Source organism: Fundulus heteroclitus, chromosome 20 (genome assembly GCF_011125445.2).
Source record: "Fundulus heteroclitus isolate FHET01 chromosome 20, MU-UCD_Fhet_4.1, whole genome shotgun sequence".
NCBI lineage: Eukaryota > Metazoa > Chordata > Actinopteri > Cyprinodontiformes > Fundulidae > Fundulus > Fundulus heteroclitus.
The window spans coordinates 27,001,913-27,023,227 of record NC_046380.1 but is presented as its reverse complement, the minus strand read 5'-3'; the positions used below and the strand labels follow the sequence as shown (position 1 = coordinate 27,023,227).

At 41.0% G+C, this 21,315-nt stretch overlaps 3 protein-coding genes across 3 annotated transcripts; 1 reads left to right on the top strand and 2 right to left on the bottom strand.

Annotated features, from left to right (window-relative positions):
• Positions 1–1,075: 1,075 nt before the first annotated feature.
• Positions 1,076–6,596, bottom strand: sys1 (SYS1 golgi trafficking protein). Its single transcript, XM_012881136.3, has 4 exons — positions 6,450–6,596; positions 5,561–5,815; positions 5,395–5,462; positions 1,076–4,084 (listed from the first exon to the last, which is right to left on the bottom strand). Exons 2-4 carry the CDS (start codon positions 5,720–5,722, stop codon positions 3,844–3,846), a joined length of 471 nt encoding a protein of 156 aa, XP_012736590.1. The 5' UTR covers positions 5,723–5,815; positions 6,450–6,596; the 3' UTR covers positions 1,076–3,843.
• Positions 6,597–9,542: 2,946 nt separating this feature from the next.
• Positions 9,543–19,342, top strand: LOC118556057 (bile acid-CoA:amino acid N-acyltransferase-like). Its single transcript, XM_036151896.1, has 13 exons — positions 9,543–9,804; positions 10,535–10,541; positions 12,057–12,253; positions 12,459–12,558; positions 13,353–13,543; positions 13,631–13,806; positions 14,411–14,527; positions 14,656–14,741; positions 17,038–17,131; positions 17,420–17,500; positions 18,187–18,322; positions 18,414–18,544; positions 18,801–19,342. Exons 1-12 carry the CDS (start codon positions 9,609–9,611, stop codon positions 18,512–18,514), a joined length of 1,482 nt encoding a protein of 493 aa, XP_036007789.1. The 5' UTR covers positions 9,543–9,608; the 3' UTR covers positions 18,515–18,544; positions 18,801–19,342.
• On the bottom strand, positions 19,075–19,950 carry LOC118567239 (protein S100-B-like). Its single transcript, XM_036151895.1, has 3 exons — positions 19,841–19,950; positions 19,508–19,651; positions 19,075–19,272 (listed from the first exon to the last, which is right to left on the bottom strand). Exons 1-3 carry the CDS (start codon positions 19,844–19,846, stop codon positions 19,123–19,125), a joined length of 300 nt encoding a protein of 99 aa, XP_036007788.1. The 5' UTR covers positions 19,847–19,950; the 3' UTR covers positions 19,075–19,122.
• Positions 19,951–21,315: the final 1,365 nt, after the last annotated feature.

The window sequence follows — 21,315 nt, the reverse complement described above, 5'->3', positions numbered from 1 at the left end:
ATGAATTAGCTGTAAGCAGTTCTGGTGCAGCGGCCGTTGAGTCTGGGTAAGGATCAGTAGCTCAGGCAAGAATCAAGATTTTAAAATAACTTTAACTCAATCTGTAATGTCAGCAGGTCTAATATTCTTATTAGCCAGGATTATGCATTTTTAAAACTAATACTTTTCACCTTCACTCTTGAAATTTGCCTCCATACACCTTTTGATTTTTTTAAATGATATTTAATTTCATATAAAACATCTTTTAATATCAGGAAAAGGGAATCTAAAAAAAGGAAAAGGCAGTTTTTGAATCATGATTTAATTTATTAAAAGAAAATGTTGGGAACTTTGTGAAAATATAATCACTCCCTAAACCTGGTAGCCCCCCCCCCCCCCATTTAGCTGCAACAACTGCCTAAAGATAGCAGGGAGAGCAGGGAGCGTGCATCCTGGGAAGGCTGCAAGGTCCCCGGTTCAATTCCGACAGACTACTATCCTGGGTCCCTGAGCAAGACCCTTAAACCCAGAATGCTCCGCGGGCGCTGCACAGTGGGCTGGGTTAAATGCAGAGGACAAACTTCACTGGAATGTATAAAGTTACAAAGACAGATAAAGATTATTATCAAGCAACTGTGAAAAAAGAAAATTACCATCACTGTGGGGGATTTTTGTCTCACTCAGAGCTTTTGATTCAGCCACATTTGAGGGTTTTGAGCATAAAAGAACCACTGAAGATCACATCAGACCGCAGCATATCTACAGACTTGAGACTTTGACTAGGCCTCCTCAAAACCTTCCTTTTTTTTCTAAGCCATTTTCAAAGATGGACTTCTTTGTGTGCTTATTAACCTGCATATCTTATAAAAAATAAAAAAAACAGACCACTGAACTGCAACACAGCACGTTTAAATTTGTTCACTGACTAACCCTTTCTGTCAGACATTTGTCTAAAACATTCCTCCTACAGTCGCCGTAAAAACAAAGTAGACCCGCTACCAGTTAAAAGATTTCTTACATGAAAACAGTTTGGTCATTTCCAGCTTCTACAATTATGTAAACCTAACCTCAAGTGGACAGAAACACACACTACAGATTCCAACATGTTAAGATTTATTTTAAAAAGAAAAATTAAATACAAAAATGCATAAAACCCTAAAAATGGAAGGGGGTTTACTTGTTTTATACCAAGACTGTAATTTCTTTGTCTCTCATTCAATTTGTTCTGCGCAATAAGGAACATTTAAGAATAACAAATGTAGTCGAGGATTATTACAGAGCCCAGTAAAACAGTAAAATGAGTCCCTAAAAGCCTTCAGCACTGGCAACCACAATGAGACGTTAACAGATAGCGTCTAAGTGCCTCTCTGATGACTTCATCTATGTTGATTGTGAAAAATGTTTCATGTGATCCAGTCAGCATTCAACAAAACCCCCTCAAACATCTAACATCTTCTCAAGTTTGGTCATTATCCAAACAATAAGCTTAGACATGGGCAAGGTATGAAAACAAGGTTTTAAACTCTGGTTTCAAATGAGTAAAATTAAACGTGAACGGATCCACCTCTGAGTAAGCACGACGCATGGTATCGTGTGTGAAATCCTCTAAAGCAAACATTTACTTGAAATGACCTCAGCATAGAGTAGTGATGAATTTGATGATCGGTTTTGGGACAACAACCCCCTCTGCTGTGCTCAGAATAATCTAAAAAAACACAGTTTGTATCTCACATAGATTTTATGCATCAATCTTATTGATCAAATGAGACACAACACACTCAAAATAATAAAAAAAAAAAAAAAACACTGCAATGTCTGCTCTATCTAAGCTTCAACCCCCCCCCCCCCCCCCCAAAAGTGTGAGAGAGTCTCAGCGAGCGTCACAAGGCTTAAAAATTAAAGCGGTTCATTTGGAGTTTCTGAAGCATCAGGGAGGCGCTGCTCCAGAAAACGTCCGTGTGCTTTTCCCTCCGACGTATTCCCCGTCGTCAGAGCGCAGATGATGGCTGACAAACTGTCCCTAAACGGGCCAGACTGTTCTGCATAATGCATAAATACACGCAGACACAGAGCCAAACAATAACAGCTGTGAAAAATGTAGCAAAGCTAAACAAGAAGACCCTGTGATAAGTCTGAATGGGCAAACTTTCATCTAGAAAGGCGAAACCGACAACATGTACACTGGCTCTAAAAAGCGTGCACACCCCCTTTAAAATTTTGACACTTAAAACATGGAGTTATGATTAGTGCCCCCCCCCCCTCCCTTTAGGGTGAAATACAAATCTGCTACGAGACAAATATTAAAAAGCCGTAATAACTCAGCTGCACATGTGCACACTATTAAGCGAATACTTTGCTGAAGCAGCTTTTGGTTCAGGTTTAGCCTTCGCTCTTCCTGGGTTCACCCCTGCTTTCAGTTCCTGCAGATCTGAAGAAATAAAAGTGAGCTGCAGCAGCAGGATTTTACTGACATTTACATCCTAGAGGTAAAGCCCTAGTTTTTTTGTTACAAAAAGGTATCAATCAGGAGAGAACACTAGCATCTCGTCACATCATATCCTGTATATATCAGGGTACAGTAAAGACAGTCATCGAAAAATAGAGAAAACACGACAAACAGTCAGGTACACTGCCATGTTAGTAGTTGAGTTCATAATGGTTTAAAAATCTGACCATCTCAATGTGTCTGGCCTGAGCAGCGCAGTTGAAACGTCTCCCAAAACCTTGTGACAGAACGTCTCAGGATCCAATTAAACGAAAACTGGGATTTCTGGGCCAAAAGGGTATATTTGGGGCTAATTTTCCAGATTTACTAGGGTTTTTGTCAAGCTGGACAAAATTCTGCATAGTCTCCAATCCCAGTCAGATTTACCTGCTACAAAGCTGAGGATGAAGAGGCATTTCATTTCTCAGCACGATAAGTCTAAACGTGCATTCAGATCAACGACAGAACGGCTTTACCAAAGAAAGCAGACCCAGAGTCCAGAGATGAATCTGACAAAACAGAGCTGTGGGTCCGCCAATAGATGTCCTCATTTATTCTGATAAGCCTGTAAGGCAGAATGAGCAAAATGTCACCAAGTGAAGGTGTGGTGTGCCGATTGATTGGACAAGAAGAGACTGAACGCTGAAACAAAGCGTTTAGTGGTGTGCACACTTGTGCAGCCTGGTTATTAGCGCTTCTACGGGTTGTTTTCAGTTCAGCTGTACAGGATTTATGTCAGATTAATAGGTGCATAAAGTATATAGACATGATTCATCATGGTTTCAAATGTTTAAGTATCAAAAACCCGGGGTGTGGCTTTTGAGAGCTCCTGTAATAAGGAAGCAGGAAACTTTATAGTTGGGTTTAAGACTATATTCCAGGGCGCACCGTGTGGCTCAGCGGTAAAACTTACTACATATCTTCCTTATTTCTCTCTGCCTTGCAAATGAATGAAGGCCACTAGTGCCACAAAATCTTAAAAAAAGGCTATATTTCACATGTTATACACAATGAGCTTTAGGGAGCTTTAAGAGGATGATAAAGTGGGCATGGTGTCTAAATTTCACTGTGCATCATAACATGGCGATGAATGCACTAAAATGAGTTGAAGTACCAACTCTAGCTGCAGGGGTGATGATGTCAGCAGATGTTCTCTTTCAAAAACATTAAAAGACACATTTTTGATAAGCTACAAAGAAAATACTGCCCCGACATTTAATAAGCAGCTATGAATAAATATCAAGTCAGCTGGAGGACCACCTTATGACAACATTCATAACTATTCAGTCTCTATGTTCACGCAGGTTTCTCTTCCTTTCTGCAACCTTTCTCGGTGAGTTCCTCAAGTCTTAAAAAGAAAAGAATTAACCGACAAACGTTCACAGGTTAGATTTGGGTCCGGTGTTGACTGGAATCGCCCTGAGCTCAGTCCGCATGCAGAGGTACTCCCCGATGACGGCCATCAGCGCGATGCAGGCCACGTTGATGAGCCACCAGGAGAGGGCCGAGGGGAGGTGGGAGTTATAGATCCAGCAACCGATCATGTGGAAAAAGTGAACGGTGACCGTGAAGTCCAGGCACTGCTTCCCTCGACGGACGAAGAACCACAGGCCCAGAGCGCTGCCGGAACATCAAGAAGGCACCGTCAGCAAAGGCCGGTTCGTTCAGGTTAGATCAAATGTTCTTTATAGCTACTGAATGTGAAATAAAAAAAGATAAACTCGGTTTTGAAGACTAGGGGTGTTTCATTCAAAGCGGGTTGGATTGTTTAAAACGCTGCTGTGTGATAATCTGGAGATTAAGCGACTCTTCAAACATTTCTAGCTAAAAACAGATGAGTGGATCTCAGTGGGTCCAAGGCAGGGGAACAAACTCAAACACAATAAAATGCAAACAAAAAGGTTTGTTTTTTTTTGCAGAAACGTTGTGCAACACAATAATCAGACAAATGTTCCCCTTGCTGGACGAGCATTTTGTGCTGCTTAAAATAAATCCTGAAACTATTTAAACTTTAAGTGTGATACTTCAGACCTGCAACTTACATTTATCTTCACTGCTGTTTTATAATCAGTCACTTAGATTTTTCTAAATAGTAATTTCCAACCCTCAAGTAGCACAAATAGTCTTCTTAAAATGTTTGGCCTTGCAGGAACGTGGCGGGGGGCTGCTGGCCATCTCCAGAGGTCATTAGGGGAGAGGCAGAGGAAGAAAGTTCAGGAGGGATGTATTACCCTCCTGTACTTATCACTCCAATCATGCTGCACTCAGGGGCTCCCGACGAGACGACACAGACAAGAACCTGTTTGGGGAGTGACAGGGTGAACCCCTGCCATCAGGACTCTGGGGTTTGGTTTGCCTTTTCAGGGTAACTATTCGACAAGCAGCTGCGCTTATTTCCCTGGCACCTGGGTATTACAAACACACATGGCGAAAATTACCAAAAGATGACAGCTAAACCGATTCAAAACCACTGCTTTGCTTAAAACTTAACGACTTGATGCAACCGTGTGTCCACCGTCGTTGCATGCTGGTCAGGGAGTGACAGCTGGGTTCCGCTAGAGAGGAAACCTTTCAACCAATATGAATAATAAGTTAAAAAACGACCATTATTTAATAACTAGAGTCATATGATCCTGGAATATTTTAACTCACTTTAAAATCTATCTGTATTACTCAATTTATTTTTGCAGGTTTCCCGAGACAATATTTGTTGTGAATTGGTGCTATGTACATATATAAATAAGCTAAACGAAACAACAGAAGGCATGAACTAAAATAAACTAAAATGTTATGATTCAAGTGGGCTGTGATGCCTGAGGAAGGGGGGGGGGGGGGTTAAATTATTTAAATCGACCGTTTAATGAACAGGAAACCTCCCACCGTTCTCATCGCTTTGTGTGTGCACTGACAACTCAGCAGCTATTGCTCACCAGGTAAGAGAGTTCAAGATGAACGCCATCATCGAGAGTCTGCCCTGCATTGTTGCAAAACCAAGGAGCTATGGAGGAAAAAAAAAAAGAGAGAAAAAAAAGATAAAATGCAGGTTTACGGGTGAAGAGATAGCAGAGAGAATAAACTAAACCTTCTGAGACTTACTTCATAGCTGAAGATCTGATCTAGTGAGCGACTGCTGTGGACCAGGCTGTCCACTCCGGCCATCCACAGCCCGAGGAAGCTGTAGTAGACGCACTGCATCAACACAATCTGACAGATAATGAGGACTGGGTCCCAGATGTAGCTCCGGAAGTTGCCGGCCATGTTTCACTGATGTTACACATGCAGGCCCAGGGAAGGTCAGGAAAGCACCCACAGCTGGCCCATCCAGCATCACCTGTGACCTCTCAACCTAGACTGAAAATGAAAGGAGACGCGTTACGTGACGTCACAGCGCGGCTTTCTGTTTGTTGTAGCTCTAGAAATCTAGTAGAAGGTGAAACAGGTAGGTAGGATAAACTTTCAAACATTTTTACCCCAGGTTTGGCCGATGTGTGGATAAGAAAATAGATTTAACCATATAAAAAAAAAAGTTATGCGCTCAATTCTCTTTTTATAATTAATTCAGGTTTTTGTTGAATCATCTTTGCAACCCCACAAAAAGATGAATTTAAAAAAAAAGTTAAAAAGTTTTACGTACACTAGGCTCTTTGTTACTTTTATGCATTATACAGTCACCGATATTGTTTAAAGAGCCTTTTGGGGGGTTTCGTAGCTGAATCTGAGCTGGAAAAAGTCTTAAAGCTGCTAGCATGCAGGCAGCTATCAGCTAACCACTAAATTATCAACACAAGCGGAGCAGACGCTTTCTCTTCAGAGACAACCCTGCGATCCTCTAATCCTGCTCCGACATTTAGCCAAGCAAAAAAAGTCCTATTGTGCTGATGTTTTATCCAACAGCAACACGGAAAGCGACCGATGCTAGCATGTTTGTTTTTATTTTTTAACAGCTGGTCGTTTAAATATTACTGACACAAAAACAGACACAAACCTCGAAGCAGGAGCGGAGAGGCTTCAGGCTGAGCTTCAACCACAGTCCTGGCCGATGCTCCCGGGTTTTAAGCCTCCTCGGGGATGAGGTGGACGTATTGACGGTGGACTTAAACCGTGCTCACAACAAAGACGTCACAGCAGTAGACCCGGAAACTAAACTAAACTTCGTCTCGTTCTGTGGTTGGTTGAAAACCGGCAAATAACGTCACGACGCATTGCTGCCATCTGGTGGTCAAAGGGGGAATCACACGCTCAGATCTGTGACTGCAAGAAAGAAAACTACTGCTTAGGGAGTACATTTATGAGCTCAATGGGGGTCATTAAGATTAATAAATGTCCGCTTTGTCATATTTAAACTAACTGTTTTTACAAGATACTGTGTAAAAAAAAAAAAAAATTAAATTTGGCAATGTGGTTTTAGGAGAGGTAGAAACACTGTAGATGCAGATTTAAGTTTTTTAAGTTTAGTTTTTGAAATTACAAAAGCCCAAGTAAACAAAGAAAGTGTTTGAGAAGTATTTTTCATATGGAAAACACATACAATATCACACTGAAAGAAGGTTTATTGATTAGAATAAGAAAAATATGTATCAGAGTAGATGTACAGATGGATAAATTATATTAATTTTATTATTTTTATTTATTATGTTCAAGTAAGGGTAGAGCAAGAAATGGAAGACCACAAAGAGGTATAGTGAGACCCTTTTTATTTTTCATTATTGATAAATGATGTGTGTTATAACATTGATAGTGGGATAGGGCTCCTCTTTCTTTCTTCAATGTGGGAGAGAGGAAGGAATTTAGAGGGGGTCTTTAATTAGAAAGGTGCAGGAAGTAATTTTTAAAGTTGAAAAACAGTTGCATAAGTAGAGATTTACATTTTTATAGTAGACAGCACCCAGATAATAATCTTTCAAGAAAAATAATTGGTGATGACATTAAACTAAAGTTATAAAAACCAGGATCAAACGGGGCGTACACATTCAGAAAGTTATAGACAAATACAGAAAGTGTTGAACATCATGCACTTAGGGCCATATTCACTGGGGTTAATCCAGTTAGTGCTAGATTACAGATGCATAGTTTATAATTCAGCAGCAGACACAACTTTACAAAAGTTGGATTGAACAACCCTGACCACACCATTACAGATAGAAAAGGGAGAAATGCCGTTTAACATTAGAGGAGAACAACTAACACTAAATCGTTCGGTACATTTACAAGGTCATGGACCGGGTCCTCCAACTCAAGCAATAGTTAAACCTTACTTAGAAAGTGAAACAAAAGATATGAGTTCTGGTTGGATCACACACTCTTTGAATAAAAATAAACTGCTTGTTTTCTTATTTATTGCTCCTATCGGGTTTTGGTGTGAATTTGGCGTGATAACAACAGATCAGATTGCTATAAGTCAAGCAGTACCATTACTAGTGATACAGCCATGTATACTTTCAGATGCTACCATAGATTTCACTTTGTTGGAACGGAGAAATTACATTATGGAATTCATTGTAAACTGACATACGGTCCAGAAATATATTAGTGAATATTGCAATTGCTTGCAAATTTATACAGCTGCATTTAAAAATATTTTTGATAGAGTTAGAGTAGCTATTCGTTATATAAGCTTAAAGTCAAAGTAGGGAGAATGATCAATGATGAACTCTCACTATACACAGGAGAATTTCTTGCAATATTGTTCACATTCCAGTGGGTCGAAAACACAAAGACCATTAACATCAGGATTTTTTTCAGATTCTAGTTCATCATCGAGACATCTTGATAGAAATTTAATAAACACTACACAGAGAAAACTTGATGGGCCTAATGATTAGGTTTTAAGGGTATCACCACATCATGAAATAAAATGACAGACAAAGGAGGCCACTGGAAACAGATTAGTGGATTTAATTATCAGCTATGGTAAGAAATAAATAAAACATCTATTAAAACAGAAAATGAAGGAGAGATGAATGAAGCAATGTGAGAATGAAAGGAAAGGGGAGTGGTTTAATAAAACAAAAAATCCAGAGGAAAAACTGGAGAAATGAGGAGGAGGAGAGAACAAACAATCATTTCATGCCACAGATTTGGGCTAAACTGCACACAATTCATTTCAGGAAAGCTTTGACATGGAAAATAGGAGTACCGTGGTGATGTTGTGAGACAATATGGAGCACATTATATTACACTGTTACAAATATGCGAAAGACAATTTATTCAAAAAACAGAGTTAAAGTGAAACTAGATTTAACTGACTTAAATAGAAATAACTCAAGATGTAAAAGTTGTCAGGCATTGTATTAACACTGCTTGCCTGCTGGTGGCGGTAATTCATCACCAAAAAGCTTGTTTTCCCTCGATAAACACCGAGGAGAAGAATAGAAAGGTAACATTTCTTAGCTGCTGGAGTAAGTAGACACAAATCCAGTTTGATCTTGGTCTTCCATGTGGAAACTTTCCTGATCATGCTTTCACTAAAGTGTTAGTCTGTAGTTAAACTGTTAAAACTTTGCGATTCTTTTTTTTTGCTCAGGCAGCCTTCTGTTAAATCTGGCATCTTTTTTTTTTAAAGGGACAGTGTCCTCTTTTCTGCAACATGGACTGACCTGGTACATGATGTGCTGGATTACTTCTCTGCTGTTTGATCTGCATTTCCCCCCCACCTTTAGATGACTTGTCTTCATACTTTTTCCATTAGTGTGAAACTGCGGTACCTCTCTTTCATGCATTTATATGTAACGTTTTACAGGAAAGTACTTCACTATGTACTTCAGTTAACTACAAAGAAAGAGGGCACTAAGAGTTGCAATGATTGATACAGCTTTTAAAAATAATGGGTCAAAACAGAATTCAGTGTTTATGTTTTTTAGTTAGTTAGTTTGAACTTCAATAACAATGTGAATTTGTACGTTTGTGCTTAAACCTGTAAGCAAATGCAAAAAGAACAATAATAAAAACACTCTCATGAATTAGGCTGAAGATAACGTTTAACTTTTCAGCAGTCTGCTATTCAAACCACGCTTCCGGGGTTGGATCATGTTGCGACCCAAAGGTCAAAGGTTAACTTCTAACACACCAGCAACTTGGGCAAACAGAGCTGGGCATGTGCAGCTCGCCGCTTCGCATGTTTTCCTTTCCCTGACGTCCTCAGCAGATGGTGACGGATGCGTTGTCCAATATATCACTGTTTGATCTTTTCCCACTCCTGTTTGCAGAGCGCGCAACAGACGCCGTCATGTTCAGGGCGCATGCGAGTGTGAAAGCCATGGGGCAGCTCACTGACATGAAGATTAAACCTGGCTGCAGTGTTTATAGGAAGCTGGCAGGTCTGCAGCGGCTCACAGGTAAGGGTATGGTTCATCCCGTACTGTGTTTCTCAGACTGTGGCTCATAGGGGGAGCTTTTGATTGCACGAAGAGAGACGCTTCGGTACTTTTATATACAATGGGGAAAATAAGTAATTGATACGCCGTGAATTTTTGCACGTTTTCCCTCTGACAATCCAGAAAAATCACATTGCATGATATTTAAATAATTCATTTATCCACCACCATGCTGGAAACATGGTGTCATTGGGGTTCTATTCATCCTTCTTCCATTTCCTCCGAACACTGCGAGTGGAGTTTATGCTGAACGGTTCTGTTTTGGTTTCATCTGACCACATGATCGTCTCCCACGCCTTCTCTGGATGGTCATAAGAAAACTTGAGAGGGGCCTGGATGTGTGCTGGCTTGAGCAGGCTGACATTTTAATCCGTGGCAGCAGAGTGTGTTACCAATGGTAACTTTGGAGACTTTGGCACCAGATCTTTTCAGGTCATTTTCCAGATCCTACCATGTAGTTCTGGGCTGATCCCTCACCTTTCTCATGATCATAGATGCTCCTTTAGGTGAGATTTTGCGCTGAGCCTCAGTCCGAGGGAGATTGACAGTCAGCTTGAGTTTCTAATAATTTTAGAATAAGTTTTCTAATAGTTGCGCCAGCAACCGTTGCCTTCTCACCAAGCTGCTTGCCTATTGTCCTGCAGCCCATCCCAGCCTTGTGCAGGTCTACAGTTTTGTCCCTGGTCTCCTTAGAAAGTTCCTTGGTCGTACCGATCAAATACTTATTGAATGCAATAAAATCCTAATTAGTATTTTAATATCATACAATTGGATATTCTGGATTTTATTAGGTTCTGTCTGTAGGTGGAAGTGTAACAAAATGAAAATTACAGACCTCTTCATTCGTCATGTCAAATCTAGCAAAATCAAGGGCATGCTATAATGGCACAGCAGTAGTGAGCACGACCCATTTACGGAGACCTCAGTCCTCGGCTGACCCAGGTTCGATTCCAGCCGGAGGTCTTTTACCACATGTCTTCCCCCCCTCTCTCAAACCCTGTTTCCTGTCAGCCTACTTTGAGGAAAACAAGCCACTAGTGATGTAAAAACCCAGAAAAAGAATATTTTTTTCAAAAAAACTTGTGAAATCAATTAATACCTATTTTCCCCATTTTAAATTATTATTGTCATTGATGCCTCTCATCTTCGCTTATTCTTTCTCACAATCTGACTGTTTATTTTATTTTATCTAAAAAAAAACATTGGTAAAACATCTTTATTTGTTTTGATATTTTTTTTCCAATTCATTTTACAAAAGGCTTTTATCTCAAATTCTCTCAATAATGTTGCATTTTTATAGTTAAAGGCATGGATATATATTGAAAAATAAGACAAGGCACTATTTTAAATGCCACTCCTTATCTTAGCTGTGCTGTTTTAGTTCCCTCTGCAGGTCATGGCCCCCATGACCCTCTGCAGAAAGGTTTCATTAAATCCTTCAAACTAACTTTCTTCAACTCTACAGACCCAAACGGGGACTGTCCCTTTTATAATGCCGTGTCAACTCCCAGGACACACCAGGCAGGATGGATGAGCTACCACCTGCCTTCTGAGGCAAGTTTATTCTCTTTAGCACCATTTATCCAAAGGGTAACTCAAAAAAAGAACATAAAGAAACAGGCAGCTCATGTTTTCAGGGAGCAAATAAAGTAAATGCTGACTCACCTGGTTTATTTCTGGACCTGGGAAGACCTGAGGGATCTTCATGGTTCATACCTGTTCAGCAACTCAGAAACATATTCGCCATATTTTCCGGACTATAAGGCGCACTTAAAAGCCTCAAATCTTTTCAAAAATTGATGGTGTGCCTTATAATCCGGTGTGCTTTATGGTCTGAAAAAATGCAGTAGGTTTAAGACTATTTGGTGCCTCATCTGATCCATTTGGCTGGTTTTGATCGGGACTCTGGCAGCAGGATGAATAATAGGTTAATAGGTATGTAATAGGTTACATTACGGCAATGGTGTCGCACTTTACACGAAATATAACCCACTAAAAATGAAAGGTTTTGATTCTCTATTCTTGAGATCTTTGCTGCATGTCTTCTTCTCTCTTTGCCAATTTCCTGTCTGATTAATATCAATCAAGGCCACTTGTGCCACAAGATCTTTATCTCTTATAAAAAGGAAGGAAGCAATATGTAGATTCGTATATATCATATAATTTCAGTGGTTTGTCCAAAACTCTCATTGCCTTTGTCCAACAGCGGCCGCTGGCAGGATAAGCAGCACCAGACCAGCTCCTCTGCTGACGGCCGCTCCTGTTCGCGCCCTCGTCGACGAGCAGATCAGCATCAGGGGACGCTTCCTGCCCCCCCGCTGTCCCGTCACAGTGTGGGCAAGGATGCACAGTGACGAGGGAGACCTGTGGGAGTCATTTGCTCATTATAATTCAAACGAGAGTGGAGCTTTCAGCTGTGAGTAAAATTAACGAACAGCTCCTTGTTTTTGGTATATACAGGTTATATGTAACGTAATCTGTGATATCTACTGGTAAATAAAGAAGAGGGTGCAAATATGTTGGAAAATTCCCAATTTGATATGACCAAAGGTAAACAAATGGTGACTAGGTAGGGTTTGCCATTTAGTTTCTTCTTCCTCTGCCTTTTGTCCATTCTACAGTAACCGGTGATCCTTCAGTCGGCGGCTCCTATTTGGGCTGCGAGCCGATGGGACTCTTCTGGAGTATGCAGCCAGCTCCTGGAGGACGGGAAGGTTTGAGGCATGTGATAAAAAAACAAGTTGCTGAGAGCTTCCCACAGTGAAGTTTGTGGCATTAAAGCACATGTCTCCTAATGTGCTGTGGAAAATTATCACAAGTCTTTCAATACTTTCCATTATAATCCAGATTCAGGGTCTTGAACAAGGCGCGTTGGTAAAATGTGACTAAAAATGAGCTGCTTGGCCTTCATGCACCCCATTATATGTGGCAGAAAACTCACACTAACACATCAGTATGACCAAACCACGTGGAGCGTGGTGGTGGCATCGTGCTGTGGGTGTGTCTTTCTTCAGTGGTGTTAGATATAAGTACACGGCCTGCTCCTGCATATTTATTTGAAGGCCCGGTTCCAGATTTGGCAGTAAATGAGGAATACGTTGATCAGAGATAAAACATTGTAATATGCATATTTAATTTATTAGGAATTAAATATGGAGACAGAGTATTACATTACCATTTGTAGTATTCATTATAAGCTGCCCCCATGCTGATGCAGGATTCTGTCTGCTTTTTCACAAGTCTGAACACATTTTAAAAGGCCGAGTCCCCTCCCGTGTTTTTTCAGGAGGAGGGGGAATCTGTTCGAACAAAGAAACTGTCCATTTCTGAACTACCCCCTCCTGCAATAAAAACTTCATGTGTTATTCTACCCAGCAACAGAGAGGAGACATACCTGACTGCCCGACTAAGATATTTTCCTCAACAGTGGGCACAGAGAAGTTGGTCAGCCCAGATAAAAGAGGAATATTTTTTTTTTATATTTATTAACTGATTGAAATCTGCTCCCTTTTAAGACTGAGGAAGAAAAATGTGGAGACTCCTTACTTGGTGCACATCTCCCTTCTGGGAGGCCACGTCTCTCCCAGCGGAGGCCAGATCTCTGAGCTGGCCGCTGTGACAGCCGAACGGTGGTACATGGCACCAGGAGTCAAGAGAATAGCGATTCATCAAAATGGAATCGTAGGGACCATGTTCGTACCCCCTGGTGAGCGTTTTATCTGCTAATGTTGTAACTTTCACCTGTTACAACGTGACTTACTCTCCACGCACCCTTGTGCTGGTTTTCCTGCAGGCCCAGGCCCGTTTCCAGCCATGTTGGATCTGTGGGGAATGGGCGGAGGACTGCAAGAATACCGCTCCTCTCTCCTTGCATCCAAAGGCTACGTCAGTCTGTCTCTTGCCTACTTTGGCCACAAAGATCTACCTGGTCCGCCAGATCGTATCAACGTTGGGGATTTATATTTTAAGGTAGGCTAATGCTTTCACATCTCTGGTTTTAATCATTTTAGCAAAACACACTGTTCTCTTCTAGCCTTGTTTACATCACTTCCAGTTGCTTCAAACCTTTAGATTGTTGCTCTGAAGGTAAATATGGACCAGCTTAAGTCTTTTCCTGTCAACATTTTCTGACTCAGGAAGATCAGCACATCAGCAACCTTCCTTAAAGGCATGTTCTCTTTTGTTTCCCATTTTGAAGAGTGGTCAAGAGCAATTGGCTTCAGTGTCAGATCATATTTATTACTAATTAAATGTTCTAAGGCTCTCTAAACAGTGACGTCTGGATTTCATAATGCTTTAGGGGCGACCGTTGCTGTATAAATTCAGTCCATCTTCCTCTTGGTTACATTTATTTTACAATAATTCTTAGTAGAGTTAATAATTGTGGCACAGTTGCTTTTCATTAAAAACACTAATTTGTTAAGCTTGGATTTTGTTCCCCTCTGAATAAATGAAACGCTTTACCATGAGATTATCCTGCTCCAATAAGAGATGAATTTGGACACATTTTGCTGTATATGTATCCCTTAAAGTTGTAGCCGGTCTTTATTCGTCTCCTGTCTCCATCCAAAAGGCTGCCTTCCGCCTGCTTCAAGATCACCCTCAGGTCGTCTCAGACAGAATCGGGATCATCGGCCTCTCTTTCGGATGCTACCTGACGCTTCGCATTGCTACCAGGACAGGAGTTAAAGTCAGTCACAGAGCTTCCTGTGTGGCTTTAAACCCACCTTCTAATCTCACATCAGTGAATATGTTTGTCGGTGATTATGTGGAATAAGTAAATTGATTGTATTACTGTGATTCTGCGTTCCTCTGCAGCCATCTTGTTTGGTTTGTATCAATGGCCCTATGGGGAGTACGGTACCACTCACCGATTCAGATGGCAGGACTGACCAGTTTGACAGGTAAATAATCTATCAGGTGATGCTGATTACAGATTTTTTGACTGTAAAAAGAACTGTTAAAAAGAAAATAGTAATTTCTCCTCAAAGGAAGTCAATATCTTTTGTTAGATGTGTTCCTTCTGTTCACTATGCTGCTAATTGGTATTATATTTGTAGGAAATACCTTGCCTTGCAAAAGTGCTAACACCCTTTAACGATTTCACATTTTCCTAATTAGCAGCCACAAACTACAATGTGTTTTATGGAAATTATATTTGATGGGCCATCACAAAGTACTGCATAGTGGTTAAAGTAGAAGGAAAATTATAATAGGTTTCAAAGTATTTTTCCTAATACAAATCTGAAAAGTGAGGAGTGTAGAATTCAACGTAGACCCAATATTTTACTGCAAATTAAGGCTGCATGTCTCTTTGGGTAAGTCTCAGCCACAATTGCACATAAAGGGGCTACAATTTGTGCCTATTCTTTGTGAAACAGCTCAAGATCAGCCAGATTGAATGCAAAGTTTCCATAGATTATCTAGATCCAGACAATAATTCAGTATATATTGATCAATAGACGTGTGGTGTGATAGGAAACAAGGGTCAATAAAAAGTTCAATAGATGAACAGTTTTCCTTCCTTTAGCATTCTTGCCTATCGTGTAGGTTAATACTACAACCACTACATCCTCCCAACCAATCACACATGCAGACCCAGGAACGCTCCGTCACCAAGCTCCGCCTCCTTCAAAGAGACCTGCAGAGAGCACATATGTTTCTGTTTTTTTTTAAACTTGCAGTTTTGGTAAAAAGTTGGTTGAATTGAGTTTAAATTCAGTTTTTGTGCTCTGCACCTAATAATAGGTCATTAGGCAACAGCATAAAATGGCCAGGGCTACACTTAAATATATGTTTAGAATTTTGTGATCATTATCAATATCAGTCAATATGATTCCTATTTTATCCATATGCTTTTTTTATATATCTGCATCTATATCATCCAGTCCTAGTCTAGACTTTAACTAGGCTATTCTGAAGCAATTGTCATTCTGCAAGAAGTTAAATGTCCACCCCAGTCTAGAGTATTTTCCAGCCTCTAATAGGCTTTTTGCCAGGATTGCTCAGTATTTAATGCCATCTATCCTCCCATCATTCTGACCAGCTACCGTATAGCTGCGACCCGATCATTGCTGAGTCTGCGCAGAGGGTCACCTGTATTCGTTTTCTCCACAGGTAGCATTTTGCAGGTAGGCCAAAAGGAAAATGTTGTTCTCATCTAACCAGAGAACCTTCTGCCACATGTTTGCAGTGTCCCCTAAATGGCTTCTGGCAAACTGTAAACGCGACTTTGTGTGGCTTTCTTTCAACAATGCATTTCTTGGCACTTTTCAGTAAAGGCCAGATTTCTTCGCAACTAATAGTTGTCCTGTCGGCAGATATCCCTCCTGAGCTGTGGATCTCTGCAGCTCCTCCATCGTTACCATGGGGCTCTTGGCTCCATCTCTGATTGATGCTGTCCTCGTCTGATCCGTCCGTTTAGGTGGACGGCCGTTTCTTGATGGCTTTACAGTTTCACCGTACTATTTCCATGAGATTGGACTGAGCGGTGCCATGTGAGACCATCAAAGCTTGGGGTCTAGTTATACAAGAAAACTTTCCCCCTGACCTGTCTGTTGTGTCCCTTAGGCTTCACTCTGTATAGTGTATCATCCGACTTCTAAAGGGAATTGGTTCTCAAAGATTTTATTTTGGGACATGAGCGTAGAGGGGGCTGAGTAGAAATCTTGTCTCTTTCATAATTAAGTTCTACTTTGTGTTATTTTATCACAAAAAATCTCAAAAAAATGCATACAAGTTGTAAAGTGACTAGGTTTTAGGGGAAAATGTCCTATATTAAGGCTAAGAAATACTATTGTTTAACCTACTGGTAAGTGCGGCCCCACTCACTGTACAAATATGGTCACTTTGAGCTCAATTTACAATTAAATGGTAACACATAGCAAGTTATCGTGGCATAAAACAATCTAGTTTACAGTTCTTTCATTCATGTTCTTCACAGTCTGTATAGTGCAGGTAAACTTTATTCGGTTGATTTGTTTATGTGCATGTATACCTAATGACGGTCAAGCTGGATAGTTTTATTACAATATATTTAGACAAAACAGCGTTCTGTGGGTTGGCCATCATTGAAGCACACTTCGGTTGTAAATAAAAGAAAGAGAACTAAGCTGTTAGTAATCTGCGACGCTCCAGTTGTCATTAATGTGTCAAATAAATAAAAACCTGATTTATCTGCTGGTCTGCTATTATTTTCAGCTTCCAGCAATATTGGACTTTTGACGATGAGGGCCGTGTGATTTTCAAAGACGTCTCCTTGCCTGCTAACCTGCCTCCCGACAGCTTTGTTAAGGTAACGAGACACACGCCGGGTACGTCTGCCGTTAATATGCGTCTTTACCGATCCAGTCGCTCAGAATACGCCCAGATCCGATCACTCAGACACGAACAGATGGTCCTGTGAGACGCTGGGGGCCTTCAGTCACAGCGGCTCATTTAAGAAGTGTTGATTTAATTTAACCCGCTCGTTAAACAGCCCTCCTCCTCACGATGAGCAGGTTCACGTGTGATGAGATCGTCTCACTTATGCTTTTATGTTATTTCTAGGAAATTCAGCTTTGTTTATCTTCTGCTTCTGCAGCTGGAGAAGCTGGACTGTCCTCTGATGTACATAGTGGGCGAAGATGACCTGAGCGCCTCCAGCACTGAGAACGCAGACCTGGTAAAATTGGTCAACTATCTTCTTTAAACTCAGATTACTTGGAACATTGAGATATTAGTTTCCCCTCCCAGGATGGATAGAACGAACAGAATGGGTTTTGTTTGTTCTTATAGCTCCGGGTTGAGAGTCTGTTGTTGTTTTTTCTTCCTGTTTAAAAAAGAGTGGAAAACTACAGCAGGTTGGTTTTACACAATGTCGGTTTGGAGAAATCTTTAATGAGAGGTATCATCAAGGATTATTAAATAAGACTTCTTCACCATTCTGCATCCTTTATTGTTTGTGAGACGCATAAAGATCTCTCTGGCCCTTCATAAGAAGCTACTACCACTCTTTCCTGGTTGCCCACTTCATTTTCCACAGTTGCCTTTAAATGTATTCTCCATTTGGACCCAAGATCAGAATATTGTTTAAACACTCCTGTTTTCTGTATTTTCTGCAATTTAGTCTTGCAAATTATCACAGTTGCGTTTATGATGGATTGTTGAGTATTTAGCTTTAAAGTAATTTTGAGTACAACTGAAGGGACCCCCAAGAATCACACGTTGAGAGTCTTTGACTTAGAAAGAACTGGTTGTGGTTTTATTTTTCCTGAATGAAACGTACAACCAGATGTGATGTCTTTGAAAATGTCTTAACTTTCAGCTATCAGTCAGTCATATGTTTTTAATGCTTGAATTCTTGGTCAGATTGAGGAGAATCTGAGGACTGCTGGTAAATCCCACCTGTTCACCCGCTTGTCCTACCCCGGCGCCGGTCACCTGATTGAGCCGCCCTATTCCCCGAATGCCAGATCCTCCATGTGGTCCGTCAAACCGAAGAAATGTGAGCAACCACTGCAGTTCTGCGTTACCCCGGTTGCTATTATTTACTTGTGTCTGCCATTATTACGTGGGATTTGATGTTTCTTGTGCAGTGATCACCATGTGGGGTGGACACCCTGCTCCCCACGCTGCTGCCCAGGAGGATGCCTGGAAGAAAATCCTGGATTATTTGGAAAAACATCTGAGAAGCTGAATGTCTCCAGAGATGCTGAATTTGAAAAAGGTTTATACACAGAACAGGATACGCACACACACACAAAAAAAACCCACAAGATAATTTGTTGCTATGCTGCAAATCACAGATTATCCACAAGAGGGAGCTGCTTGGTTGGTGTCTGAGTTGTTATTTTAGTGGCCACACATCATCGAGAGAGGAAGGTCATCGCAGCAGCAGCATAGACCCACATATGTTAGGTTTTCATGTGGATCATGTTGCGTGTCAATATGTGCAAGTCTTTTATTTCTTTTCTGTTCTGCAGGAACAGGGCTGCTGCTGCTGCTGGAGGATTGTTTCTGAGTCTGTGCTGCACCATCTAAATGCCAGGCATTTCATTTCACCCATTAAAGTTCACAGCAGACTACTGATCTGCGTAAGGTGCTCGCCACCTCTGAGATGAGGCTCCAGGTCTCCACTCTATACAGGATAAAGCGTGGTGGATAGAAATGAAGAGATTTAACAACAACCTGCTTCTCTAAATTGGTGAAAATCCAAAACTAATCAAGTCACACTACTAGAAAAATGAAGCGCAAACGTCCAGTTTTCCTCAGATGTTTAATGGGGATTCGGTGTAAACATACTGTTCAGTGGTTGTGGCTCGGAGTGATAACTTCTTGACATGCCGAGGTTACCATGGCGATGAGGGCTATGAACTCTTTGAAATCGATCTCCAGGTCTCCGTTCTGGTCCAGATCAGCGAAAAGCTTGTCCAGAATGTTCTTCTTCCTAATTTTCTGTTCAGAAGGAAAATTGTTCATCAAGTGCAGGAAATGGAAAAAATAAACCAGACAAGATGGAAAAAAACTCTGCAGCGGCATGTGTGACGTTTGTTTAACTTTTTTTTTTTTTTGCTATTCAAACAACACCACACAGATCTCTGAGGTTTCAACACATGCAGGTCTTGGGGTCTGAGCTCCTGTCGTGGATCTGCACGGCTATGCTCAAAGTGTTTAGATTTAAATGGCTCACCTTTATGAAGTGAGACATCTCATTGTTGATGAGTGCTTTAAGGTCTGCCTTCCTGAGCGTGCAGTTGTCACCGGAGTATTTATGGAAAACTTTAATGATAGTGGCCATGCTACTCTCCAGCTCTGACGCAGCATCCTTAGAGGCCTGCAACACACAATTTAAAACCAAATCACTGTTATTTAGACTTCCTTACTCCTGTAAAAAAAAAAATCTTTTTTTTCCTTTTAAACTGTAAATAAAACACATCGAGCATCCATCGGTGACCTGTCATGCTGTATTAGTATTCGGCATTTATTTCCAGACAGGATAAAATATTGAGAGATTAGTCCTTACCTCCATCTCCAGCAGCTGCTTTCTCCAGTAAGGATCTTGAGCGCGACTGAAGACTAAATAGCGGTGTGCTGTCGACCTCGCCCAATTTACGATGGACACGCAGCTGTATCGATTAACCACACGGAGGCTTCATGCGCTACATAATGCACTTTTAATGGACGCAAGTGGTCTGCTCTTTTACCAAACGCTCTTATTTCTGTGTGAGTGTGCGAGCGTAATGTGTTTGGCATTCCACTTCCTTGTCTTCTTCTCCCTAGAACCAGTAAATCGCTTCTAATTGCACATTAGTTTTGGATAGTATTTACCAGTGTTGTACAGCGATAAACTTGAGCAGATTTCTTTTTTAAATGGTTGGCCAACCCTAAGGACGGCATTGTGAATCAGGGAAAACTAAAAAAAAAATCTTTACAATTAAAACTTTAAAGTGGGGTGTACATCTGTATATTCAGCCACCTGAGTCACTTCCTTGTAGAAGCACATTTCACTGCAGGCACAGCTGTCAGTGCTTTGGGTTCTGAAAGCTGAAAGTCTACAGTAGATTTTAGGTCTGGACTTTGGGCCATTCTAACACCTGAATATGCTTTGATTTGAACCGTTGCTGTGACTCTGGCTGCATGTTTAGAGTGCTTGTCCTGTTGGAAGGTCAGCATTTAGGCCAGGCTTCAGTCATTTCAGCTCTGTAAAAGGTTTTTTCTCCAGAATTGCCCTGTTTTTAGCTCCTTGCAACGGCTATGACCAGCATGGCCTCGCAGAAGAACAATATCCCCACAGCATGATCCTACCAACACCGCATGTCATTACGGGGATGGTGTGTTTATAATGATGTGCAGTGTTAGTTTTCCGCCATAAATAGCAATTTGCCTGTAAGCCAAAAGTTGAACTTTTGGTGTCATCTGACCAGAGCACCACACTGTGTCTCCTACATGACTCAAGGCAAACAGGTCTTCTTGTGGTATCATCTTAGCATCGGCTCTCTTCTTGCAACCTTAGCATATAAATATTGGGTTTCTTGGCTGCTTGTTTGATCAATGCTGTCCTTGCTTGGTCCATTTTCAGTCCATTGTCAGACGATGGATTTAACAAGGCTACATGAAGTGTCCAAAGCTTTATAATCTAACTCTGCTTTAAAGGTTCTCCCTAACCTGTCTGGTTGGGTAATACAAGACATACAGTATGCTGTATCTCTTCTATTCACTAATTGTGCAGCTTCCAAAGGCAACACCGGATTTCACTTAGGCATATCAGAATACAGAGAGGCGAAATGCGAATGGTCACCATACGTTTCAGAATCCTACTTGTAAAAGAAAATATAAAATTGTTTAAAGCCCATGTGTTAAACTGAGCCAAACATGTCCAGCAGATCTGCCATTAAGAACTGAAGCTTTTTGTAATATTCATCTGAGAGGCACTTAACTCTACATCTGTGGTTTCGGTGCCTCTCAGCAGGAAGATATGCGGGGGTGCTTGTGGCTAAT

Coding starts and splice junctions, on each gene's coding strand:
- LOC118567239 (XM_036151895.1), bottom strand. Junction 19,273..19,507: donor AGATGTCTCACTTCATAAAG/GTGAGCCATTTA, acceptor CCTTCTGAACAG/AAAATTAGGAAGAAGAACAT.
- LOC118556057 (XM_036151896.1), top strand. CDS start 9,609: ATGGTGACGGATGCGTTGTCCAATATATCACTGTTTGATCTTTTCCCA. Junction 14,528..14,655: donor CTACCAGGACAGGAGTTAAA/GTCAGTCACAGA, acceptor GTTCCTCTGCAG/CCATCTTGTTTGGTTTGTAT. Junction 14,742..17,037: donor AGGACTGACCAGTTTGACAG/GTAAATAATCTA, acceptor TATTATTTTCAG/CTTCCAGCAATATTGGACTT.
- sys1 (XM_012881136.3), bottom strand. CDS start 5,722: ATGGCCGGCAACTTCCGGAGCTACATCTGGGACCCAGTCCTCATTATC. Junction 5,463..5,560: donor ATCAGATCTTCAGCTATGAA/GTAAGTCTCAGA, acceptor TTTCCTCCATAG/CTCCTTGGTTTTGCAACAAT. Junction 4,085..5,394: donor ATCTTGAACTCTCTTACCTG/GTGAGCAATAGC, acceptor ATGTTCCGGCAG/CGCTCTGGGCCTGTGGTTCT.